This window comes from Rhincodon typus, chromosome 8, assembly GCF_021869965.1.
Source record: "Rhincodon typus isolate 14 chromosome 8, sRhiTyp1.1, whole genome shotgun sequence".
In the NCBI taxonomy this organism is placed as follows: Eukaryota; Metazoa; Chordata; class Chondrichthyes; order Orectolobiformes; family Rhincodontidae; genus Rhincodon; species Rhincodon typus.
Window position 1 is genome coordinate 596,794 of NC_063339.1, and position 10,746 is coordinate 607,539.

General features: G+C 46.5%; 1 protein-coding gene across 1 annotated transcript in view; it reads right to left on the minus strand.

The window, feature by feature from the left end:
* LOC109938420 (DNA mismatch repair protein Mlh3-like) overlaps positions 1-9,131 on the minus strand; it is an 11,491-nt gene extending 2,360 nt beyond the window's left edge. Inside the window, exons 1-3 of the mRNA XM_048599982.1 lie at positions 5,527-9,131; positions 1,505-1,594; positions 887-966 (exon numbers count right to left, since the gene is read on the minus strand). Coding sequence (XP_048455939.1) covers positions 887-966; positions 1,505-1,594; positions 5,527-9,109 — 3,753 coding nt within the window. The 5' untranslated portion in view covers positions 9,110-9,131. The remainder of the gene's footprint in view (positions 1-886; positions 967-1,504; positions 1,595-5,526) is intronic.
* Positions 9,132-10,746: the final 1,615 nt, after the last annotated feature.

The window sequence follows — 10,746 nt, forward strand, 5'->3', positions numbered from 1 at the left end:
TGACCCAGTCTCTGACCGAGCCCGTACCTGACCCAGTCTCTGACCGACCCCGTACCTGACCCAGTCTCTGATTGACTCCAGACCTGATTCAACCCCTCTGTGACCCTGTTTTTAATTTGATTTGATTTATCATTGAGATACAGTGAAAAGTATTATTTTTGCATGCTACCTAGACAAATCATATCTTACGTAAGTACATCATGGTAATAGAACCAAATACAGAATATAATGTTACAGCTACAGTGAAGGTGTTGAGAAAGATCAACTCTAATATATGAGAAGTCTGTTCATAAGCATGATAACAGTGAGGAAGCAGCTATTCTTGAATCTGTTGGCACGTGTTTTCAAACTATTATATCTTCTGCCCGATGGAAGAGGATGGAAGAGAGTATAACCAAGGTGGTACAGGTCTTTGATTATGTTGGCGGGAAGTATAGATAGAGTCAATGGAACGAGGCTGGTTTGCATGACGGTCTGGGGCAGCGCAGTTGCTATACCAAGCCACAATGTAACTGCAGTTAGGGAGAGGGTAGTGGAGTCGGCCTCATTAGGGGCATTTAAGCGGCCATTAGATGGGCATATGGATGATAGTATAAGGTAGGGGTAGAGGTTAGACAGACCTTAGGTTTAGGGTAAAAGTTCGGCACAACATCATGGGCCGAACGGCCTGTACTGTGCTGTACTGTTCTATGTTCTATGCAGAAGATGTTGTGACTTCGCAGATGATTGCGTAGAAGTGAAGAGGATTTGGAAGGACTTGAAAATGTGGTTGAAAATTGAGAAAGTGTGGAGTAATAGTCAATAGGCCGTTCAGCACAGGATGGATGAACAGGGCCCACTAATCAGTTGGATACTTCAAGAAACAGCCACACAAGGAAGATCCTACCTCTGGAGGACGAAGAAAGACTGGATTTGTCCACTCCCGAAACAGTGACTGCAGAGAATCACTTGATCCTGACTGGGTACCTGTCCAAACAGACCAAACCCATACGGTAACATTCAATATATTCACAATGTGGACTGTACCTCAATTATAATTTGTGTCTCCTGGTCCTGATGCAGGGGATATTGGACGACAACCCCAAGTTCATGTTGAACCAGTGTTGAGATGGACAGTAACTCAGACCAAGAGCGGAATTACAAGGCAAAGGAACCCGGGGACGAGGAACAAGATGAACAGCAAGAACCTTTGAGGTTCTGTCCCAAAACTTTCTCCTCAACTCCAACTCCACTCTCTCAACAACAAATCATGGATGATGCAGGCTATCTAGTTTCACCCTTGGCTGACAAACCACAGAATTGCACATCCAAGCTCACAGCTCAGAACTCGAACTTAATAAACATTGACCTGGAAACATATTAACATGAGGCTTAGATGTGAAATGCCTGAAGCAGGAAAGAAAGAGTTTGAAGCTTTAGAGTTTGAAATTGTTCACAGAGATGCCATCCCTGTCCCATTTAGAACCAAGTTAAACCAATTCCATCTCTACTAGTAATCCCTCACCGCTTCTGTCTTTCTGTCTCTCTTCACGTGGCCGTGGCAGGAAAGGGATAAGACTATGGCTGCGGAATGGATAACACTGGTATTGGAAACCTGCCAGAGAAAGCAATGAGCAATATTAAATATATACCAGAAACATATTGAATAGAACAGAATTCTGGTTAGACCACAGCTCTGGTCTCCACACTATAGGAAGGATGCGATAACACTGGAGAGGGTGCAGAGAAGATTTACCAGGATGTTGCCTTTGGGTTGTTTTCTTTAAAGCAGAGAAAACTGAAAGGGGAACAGGTCTAGGTGTATAAGATTATGAGGGACATGGACAGGGAGGATGGAAAGCAGCTGTTCCCCTCAGTTGAAAGGTACATAACAAAGGGGAGTAATTTTAAGACGAAAGGCTGGAAGTTTAGATGGATTTGAATACAAAGTTTTTCAATCAGAGGGTGGTAGGGTCTGGACTGCTCTGCCTGGGAGCATAGTTGAGGTGGGAAATCTCAATCTGTAAAAAGTACTTAGATGAGCACTTGAAATGTCGGAATATTCAAGGCTATGAACTTAGTGCTGGAATGCGCAACTAGTGTAGATTTAGTGTGTTTTTTTTTGTCAGTGATGATTCGATGGGCCGAAGGGCCTCTTCGACTGTATGATTCTGTGATTGCTTGTACAGTCAGTGTGAAGAGTGCCATATATTTGTACGTGAGATTCAGCAGCATTATATATGAGTTAGTTATCTTCATTGTCCAATGCTGATGATTGGAATCAGCAGAGCTACTTCAATTAAAACACTGTGTGGGCCTCAGTTACACAGAGCAGAAACTCCCCCGTGCTGCCAGTTTACAACATCCTGCTCTCTGAGTTGCTGAAATTAGTTGGGTTAGGGGTCTACAATTGCTGAGGATCCATCCTAAGGCCAGACTCCAGAATGAACAAAATGTGAGAGTTAAGACAAATGTTACTGACAATGTTGTGGTTATGCTTGAACTAGTCTAAATAATGTAAAGGCTGTTGCAAAACAAGAGGTAGACAATGCATCGTGACCAATCACACCAATCACCAGCTAAGGCATTATAAACTTAGGGGGCTGAAGACACTTTTACAGAGAATGTAGTTTCAAACATTGTCAAGGACCCTTTCAACATCATTAGACAAAGGGAGCCTGACAAGTCTGCTTTGTGAAATCTCACATTTTAGTGCCTTCCTACTGGCTTACCACTCATTTATCCTTTAGGAACCTTGTCCAGCCCACCTCAGCCAAATCACTTCTCAGTTTTGTAAAATTTGCCTTTTCCCAGTTTAAAACTTTTATTCCTGATTTATCATCTGTGCCCAGGGCTCGTCCACTCTTTTTTTGTCTCTCCTTTTCTTTTTTTCCTTTTCTCATTTTTTGGCAGAAAGCGGTAGGAAGGAGCTTCAATAGGGTACAGAGTGTGGCAGTGGCTGGTGAGCCCACAGTAGGACTCTGGCAGCGGCATCGAGGAGGTGGCTGGGGGAGGGATAAGCACAAAGATTCATTGTTGGCTGCTACATGAGCGGAAGCGATGTTGGCGAGGCGGAGGGGGGGATGATTTGGGTGGCTGCTACAGCGGTGATGGTGGCTCCTCATGGCCATTGCGGCGTGTCCAGTGGTGGTCTGCTTCGGTGTCTTTGGCAGCACAGCCCAGGATTTGATCAGGTGGGTGGCAGCAGCTTTGGCAATGAAGTGGTTTTTGCTCAAGAATGCTTTAGGCAGCTTTTGCAACATTTTCCTTCCCCAGATCGGTGACGAGATTGGTCCTTGGGGCAGCTTCTACAAAGTCTTGCAGCCCAGCGTTCCACCAGACCAGCATGGATGGCCTGCTTTGGCGGCAGCTTCCAGCCTGGTATTTCAGCGGCCTGGCACGGTGGTCTTGCAGCGGTACTGCTTTTTCCTGAATCCAGGAACCATAAATTGGCTTTGTCTTATTTTTTTTCTTATCTCTGTCTTCTGTTATTAACATAGGCGCTGTAATATGGTGACTTAAACACTTTTCATTTTGTGAAAGGTACAAGTGACAATAAATGACTATTCAATACTATTCTATTCTCTGTCCTTTTCCATAATAATCCTAAATATAACATTTGGATTATTATTATTTATTATTATTTAGGTCGCCTCATTACAGGAAGGATGCGGAAGCGTTGAAAAAGGCACAGAGGAGATTTACCAGGATGTTGCCTGGAATGGAGGGAAGGTCTTACGAGGAAAGGTTGAGAGAGCTAGGGCTTTTCTCTTTAAAACAACGAAGGATGAGAGGTGACTTGATAGAGATGTACAAAATGATTAGAGGTATAGATAGAGTAGACAGCCAGAGACTTTTTCCTAGGGTGGAGGTAGCTATTACGAGGGTCATAGTTTTAAAGTGAGTGAAGGTAGATATAGGGGAGACATCAGAGGTAGGTTCTTTACTCAGAGAGTGGTTCGGGCATGGAATGCGTTGCCGGAGAGGGTAGTGGTGTCGGCCTCATTAGGGGCATTTAAGCAGCTATTAGATAGGTCTCTAGAGGACAGTATAAAGTAGGGGTGGAGGTTAGATAGACCTTAGGTTTAGGATAAAAGTTCGGCACAACATCGTGGGCCGAAGGGCCTGTACTGTGCCGTACTGTTCTAGGTTCTATAACTGAATTGTGGTCACTATCCCGGATATAGTCGCCCAGTATCACTTCATCCACTTACTCACCTTCGTTTCCCAAAACTAAATCCAGAATTACATCTCCTCTTGTTAGAATTGTCATGTACTGTTTAAAAACATTTCCTGGACATAGTACATGATTTTTTCACCCTCAATGCCCCTTCTATTGCTTGAAACCCATTTGATATTGGGATAATTAAAGTCTCCTACTGTTACTGCCCTCTAATTCATATAGGTAGAAATTTGTCTATACATGTGTTCTTCTATCTCCCTCTCACTATTTGGGAGCTCTCGATATACTAGTAACGTTACTGCCCATTTTTAATTCCTAAGCTCAGCCTATAAAACCTCATTTGTTAACCCATTTAATATATCATCCATTCTCACAATTGTAATTGATTCCTTAACCAATACTACTACCACCCCCTCCTTTTTTGTCACTCACTCTATCTTGCCTGAAAACTCTATATCCAGAGATATTGAGCTGCCAATTCTTCCCCTTCTTTAGCCAGGTTTCCATTATAACAATGACATTGTGCTGCCATGCGTCTGTCTGTGCCTTTAATTCCTCTCTCTCGCATTGAATTACAAACAGCTCAATCCTGTCAAATTCCTTTGTTGGAAGCTTTTTAATCTTCATTTCTTCTGTCTTGCCAAGTTGCTGATTACATCACTGACTAATGTTCTACCTCTTGTTTCCTGACCTGAATCTGAACCATCTAAGAATACTCTTTGGTTCCCACTCCCCTGCATCTCCCTGGTCCTAAACCTCCCCACAAGAGGAAACAACCTCTCTACATCTACCCTGTCAAGTCCCCTAAGAACCGTCAATGTTTCAATAAGGTCACCTCTCATTCTTCCAACTTTCAACAAGTGAAGACCCAATCTACTCAACCTCGCCTCATAAGATCTCTCTTCCATATCTGGTGTCAGTCTACTGAACCTCTCTGAACTAGGGCTGTAAAGAGGGCAAACATAATAAAAACAGCAAATAGGATCAAAAGTGGAAATAAATGATAAAAAGGCAAAATGAATGACTCTTTATCTTAAATGTGTGTAGGATTTAAAACAAATTAAATGAATGAATGACATAAATAGAGGTTAAAGGGTATGATCTTACAGATTGAGATCGATAGACTTTTGGGCTCTACAGCAATCACAGTAATATGTTATCAAGATCAACTGTGGTCTTACCAAGTTGCGAAGGAGGTTCAACAGCTTGTATGGTCTGACTGAGAGAACTTTACAACACCAAACCTTGAGAGAACTAGGGTGGAAGTTCCCATTATTAACAAGATTAACTGTTGTTGTTTGTATGTGAGTGTGAGGGATAGGTGATTTTGAAAGATGGAAAGTATAATTTCTTTACAAACTCACCAGTCTTAGTGAGAACATTAACTGGCATTGTTGTGAAGTCTTTCACGCAAGCTGCTTCTGCCTGGACATCTGGTGGGACATCATAGCTACTCAGTCCAGTCATGCTGTTTACATACACCATCTTCCCAAGGGATCCATCAAAGTACTGCAACCAGTCTGAAGAGAAACTTTTCAATGGATCACTTTGACCTTTACAGGCCTTGGCACAGCTTCTCAGAAATTGTTCAGCGTCTGTTGAGTTAGTTTGGATATAAACTGGTTCTGACATTTTCTGCGTGGCTACAGAATCTTCTATAAGCAGGTTCAAGTTTACAGCACTTGTTCTGTCATCTTGAGATTGGTCTCCAACCTGCAGACCAGAGTGAGCGTCTGTTCCATTATCAGTCCTTTCATCAACTGTAGGCCAAGGCAACTTAACAAGACAAGATCTACTGTTACTCAGGAATTGGACTCTCTCAATTGTTGCACTGATCCTGTCTTCCTGCCAGTCTGCCTCACTCACTCCCCTTTCTCGAAGGGGAGAATTTTCAGAGTTCACCGGAACAGCTGAGTGTGCTAGCTGTAGAGTTGGAGGTTTTGCACACTGCTGTTCTGGCTGAAGAAGGTAATTGAAACTCTCACAAGGTTGGCAAGAACTGAGGGAACTTCCTGCTTTGGACTCTGCCCTTTTCTCTTCAGCAGGCTGTCCTTTATTAAGGTCCTTTAACTTGGACAATTTTGCAGCAAGGGTTCTTCGAGGCTCCTTGCTAACTGGAGAGGTTTGTTTGGCTTGTGAATAACCAGGCGTTGCAAACGGGGTGACATGTGCCCTGGCCACACGACCAGTAACTGGGAAAGTTCCAACTGAATACAAATTCCTTAAAAGACCATGGCAATCACACTGATCAAGCTGCAAACTCTCACTCTGGTCACTAATTACAGAACCAGTAAATCCGATACTGGTGTTCTGGTATAGCCTCTCTGTTCCTGGGGTTACAGTCACATTAGACAGTGATGGCCTTTTGGTTGCTTCACCAGTACTGTCCTGAATAGGTACACTGCCTTGAGAAGAGCCTCCACCATCCTGGTCATCATTGATTTTCCCATAGTTTCTCCGAAATACATCCAGAGATCCAGTTATTAGAGACATGCCCAGCTTTCTGTGGAATCTCGCCTGACAACACATGGGCTCACAGTTGACAGGATTTCTGTTCTCCAAACTGGAGTGATATTGTGGTAGATTCATCTTCTGAGAGATTATCATTGATTCAGCAAAGCTCTCAGATGTATGATGAGACTGATGAGTATCCTGAATTTTCTGACAGTCAGTCACAGAACCTCGGGGAATATCTCTCCCACTTTTCTGAGATATATTTGAGAGCGCTCGGTCATCAGGCAGGAGCTGTCCATCTCCCATTCTCATCCTCTCATTCAGAATCTCCCAGGCACTCACTGGGCCCGGACGACGGACATGACCCCAGTCTGAAGAGCTAACACTTACAGTGCCTACTTCTATCGTTTTTCTGGGGACATTGTGGGTTATGAGACCAGTCGTACCCAATTCCACCATCTTCTCTCCCCGCTGCACCCCGTCCTTCTGCCATTCCACCTCAACTTCCTGCTCCCCACACAGCTCCTCCACCCATTGATTCCCGTGTGATTCTCCAGCCTGCTCCCCCTGTGAATCCCCCATCTGCTCCCTTTCTCTCATTTGCTCCCCCCCTCCTGCCTGCTCTCTTCGGGATTCCCCCATCTGCCCCGCATCTCCTGCTTGCTCCCCCTGCGACTCCCTTCCCTGCTCCCCCTGCAACTCCCTCACCTGTTCCCCTTGTGATTCCCCTGCCTGCTCCCCCAGTGACTCCCTGCCCTGCTCCCCCTGTGGTTCCCCTGTCTGCTTTCCGATCCCCACCTTTGCTTGTTTCTCCTCTTGTGTGGGGCTTTCAGTGACTGACAAGGTCCTATTCTCATTGTCAGTTGTGAGGAGGCAAAGAGGTGTGCCAGACTGTGCTTGCTGTGTTGATTGTGTCTGAGAGCTGGCCGGTGTACTCAGGTCTCTGAGCAAAATGCTTCCCTCCTTTTCCAATGGAGGCTTGTCACTTGTAGCTGTTTCTTGAAATGCAGAACAAAGGCGGTGCCTTGGGGATTTAATGCAGGACAGGCCACTCTGTTGAGCATGCAAGGCTGGATCTTTGATGTCGTCACAGACTTGTCCCTGACAGACAGCATCACAGGGTTCAGAATCTGCTGCCAACCTTGGATTGTTTGGAACCACCACCTGCCGATGGACTGATTTGGACAGCACTGCTACTCTTTCATGTGAGAACCTGAAGTCCAAGCCAGCAATAGGTAGCGGGGCAGGAATCTGCTCCTCTGTGGGGTCAACCAGTAACTGTTCCTGTCGCAAGAAGGCCTGGACCCCCTCCTCCAGCAAACTCAGCAAAAGATTCCAGTCAGTGAACTCTAGCAAGGTCTTGTTTGTCTCCCAGCAGGCATCATACTGGCTACGGTCGCAGTTGATGTTGATGATATAGACAGGGTGAAGATCGGAGCCTCCCCGGGGCCCAGTGCCAGGTTCAGGCTGACAGATTAAGCTGTGTCGCCTCAGCAGTGAGTCCAGCTCCTTGTGGATACGGGTTTTAAGCACCAGTCGCTGGTTGACAAACACCAGTCGCTGGGCTTTGCTGTGGTGGCCCTGACAGCTGATGAAGCCACTCAGCTGGAAACCATTGGATGAGTGCTGGATACGGCATAGTGTTGCTGCCTGCTGAGGGCCATGGATCTGAGCAAAGCGGGCCTGAAGGTTACGGACTTTGGGAAGCCTCACCACCAATGAGCCTCCAGCCACAGAGGAGGCTTCATCGCGTACAGTGAACGAGACGCCAGGGTAGAGAAAGCTCAGAGCCTGCACTCGGCGGCGGATCTGCTCCCACTCCAGGGGCCGGCCAAGGCGGCGCTGCCTCACTGGCAATCGGTAGAAGAGGTTGCAGACGGTGACTGTGGTTCCGGGACTCGGCCTCCCCATCTCGGCCTCACAAACCGGCCGGGCATGCCCATTGCGGAATAGTTTCACCCAGGTGCCACTGGAGCCCTGTGGCCTGCTCACTATCTCCACCAGCCCTGACAGGTGAGCAATGCTGGCCAGTGCCTCACCACGGGCCCCAGGCCCTGGCAGGTCAAGATAGCTGGGATCACCATCGTCTTCTCCCCTGGGACATTTCCAACCACCGCTCCCAGGACCCTCACCCCCCGGGTCACCAACCCCTGGGTCACCAACCCCTGGGTCACCACCACCCCCTGGGTCGTCGCCACCCCCTGCCCTGGGAACACACATATACCTAGGATCACCCCCACCCCTACTGCAGTAGCGCGTGCCCGCCAGCTCCAGGGCCGCGCGCTCCAGCCCCGCCCCGTTATCCGCCACCTGCACGCGCCCAGCCTGCGCGTTCACACGAGCGGCCGCGCAGCCGCAGCCGGCCTCCAGACTGTTGAGGAGTAGCTCCTCGAGGCACCGGGCTAGAGAGGGCACCGCCACCCCGGAGCGCAGCGCGGCCTGAATGTCAGCCGCCAACAGCCGAAGCCGGCCACGCTCCTCGGCCACCGCCATTCCCGCCGCAGGCTCGACCCATCGCCACTAGGCCGCGTTACCATGGAGACAAGGCGCGGTCGCGCATGCTCCGTGCTCGCGGCCTCCTGGGAGATGTACGCCTACGAGCTCCGCGCATGCGCCGTGGCGAATGCTGTAGGAAGCGCTAGGACGTTGAAATGCCTGTAGCCCCGTGATGAGTCTGACACAAACAGAGGCACATCGCACAGAATTCAAAATGTAATGAGGCCATTAGAAATAGGAACACCCCATCGAGACTGATCCTTACTGACCCAACGTTCCTCATCAACATTTCCCTGCCCCTTTCCCCATTAACCCTAAAGGTAATGATGGTCAGCTTCCCCAACATTAACTGGAAAGGTGTGAAAGATTCAGAGGGAGCAGAATTCTTAAAATACGCCCAGAACAGCTTTCCTTTAAACCAGTGTGTACAAGATCTCACCAACTTGATTGAATTTTTTCAAAGAAATGACCAGATGTGTTGGACTTCAGCGAAGCTTTTGACACAGGAGGCCGATAGTGAAGGTTAGAACCCATAGGATCCAGGATATTTGGCTAATTGGATCCAGAATTTCCTGAGTGGCAGCATGATGGCTAAAACACAAAAAACAGAAATTGCTGGAGAAATTCAGCAGGTCTGGCAGCATCTGTGCAGAGAAAATCAGAATCAACATTTTGGATTCAGTGACACTTCATCAGAACTAGAATTGATGCTGATGGTTGAGGAGTCTTTTTTGATTGTGGAGTTCTGCAGGGATCAATATTTGGCCCTTGTTGTTTGTGGATTATATAATTGATTTAGACTTGAATATAAGATGGTTGATAGCAAAGTTTATGGATGATATCGAAACTGTTGGGTTAGTAAATAGTGAGAACGATAATCTTATAGCCTTATATGTCAGAAGGACATTGACTTGTCAGATGGGCTGATCGGTGGCAAATAAGACCATAGATATAGGTGCAGAATTAGGCCATTCAACACAGAGTCATGAACAGAAACAGACCCTTCGGTCTAACCAGTCAATGCCGATCATAATACCAAACTAAACTAGTCCCACCTGCCTGCTCCTGGCCCATATCCCTCCAAACATTTCCTATTCATAAATCCATCCAAATGGCTTTTAAATGTTGTAATTGTACCTACGTCCACACTTGAACAACCCTCTGTGTAAAATATTTGCCTCTTATGTCTTTTTAAAATCTCTCTCTTCTCACATTAAAGATGTGCCCCAGTCTTGAAATTCCCTATCTTAGGGAAAAGACAACTACCATCAACTCTATCTATACCTGTCATTATTTTATAAACTTCTATCAGGCCACCTCTCAACCTTCTATGCTCCAGTGGAAAACGTCCCAGCCTATCCAGCTTTTCTTATAACTCAAACCTACCATACCCAGCAACATCTTGGTAAATCTCTTCTGAACCCCCTTCAGCTTTATAATATGCTCTGCCATTTGATTGTGCTGAATATGTTTCTCAACCCATTGTCCCTATTATCCGTAATCCCCTCACCAATCAAGAACCTATCTATCTCTGGCTTAAAAACACTCAATCACCTGGCCTCCACATTCCTTTGCGGCGATGAATTCCACAAATTATCTACCGTCTGGCTGAAGAAATGCCTCCTTATTTCAGT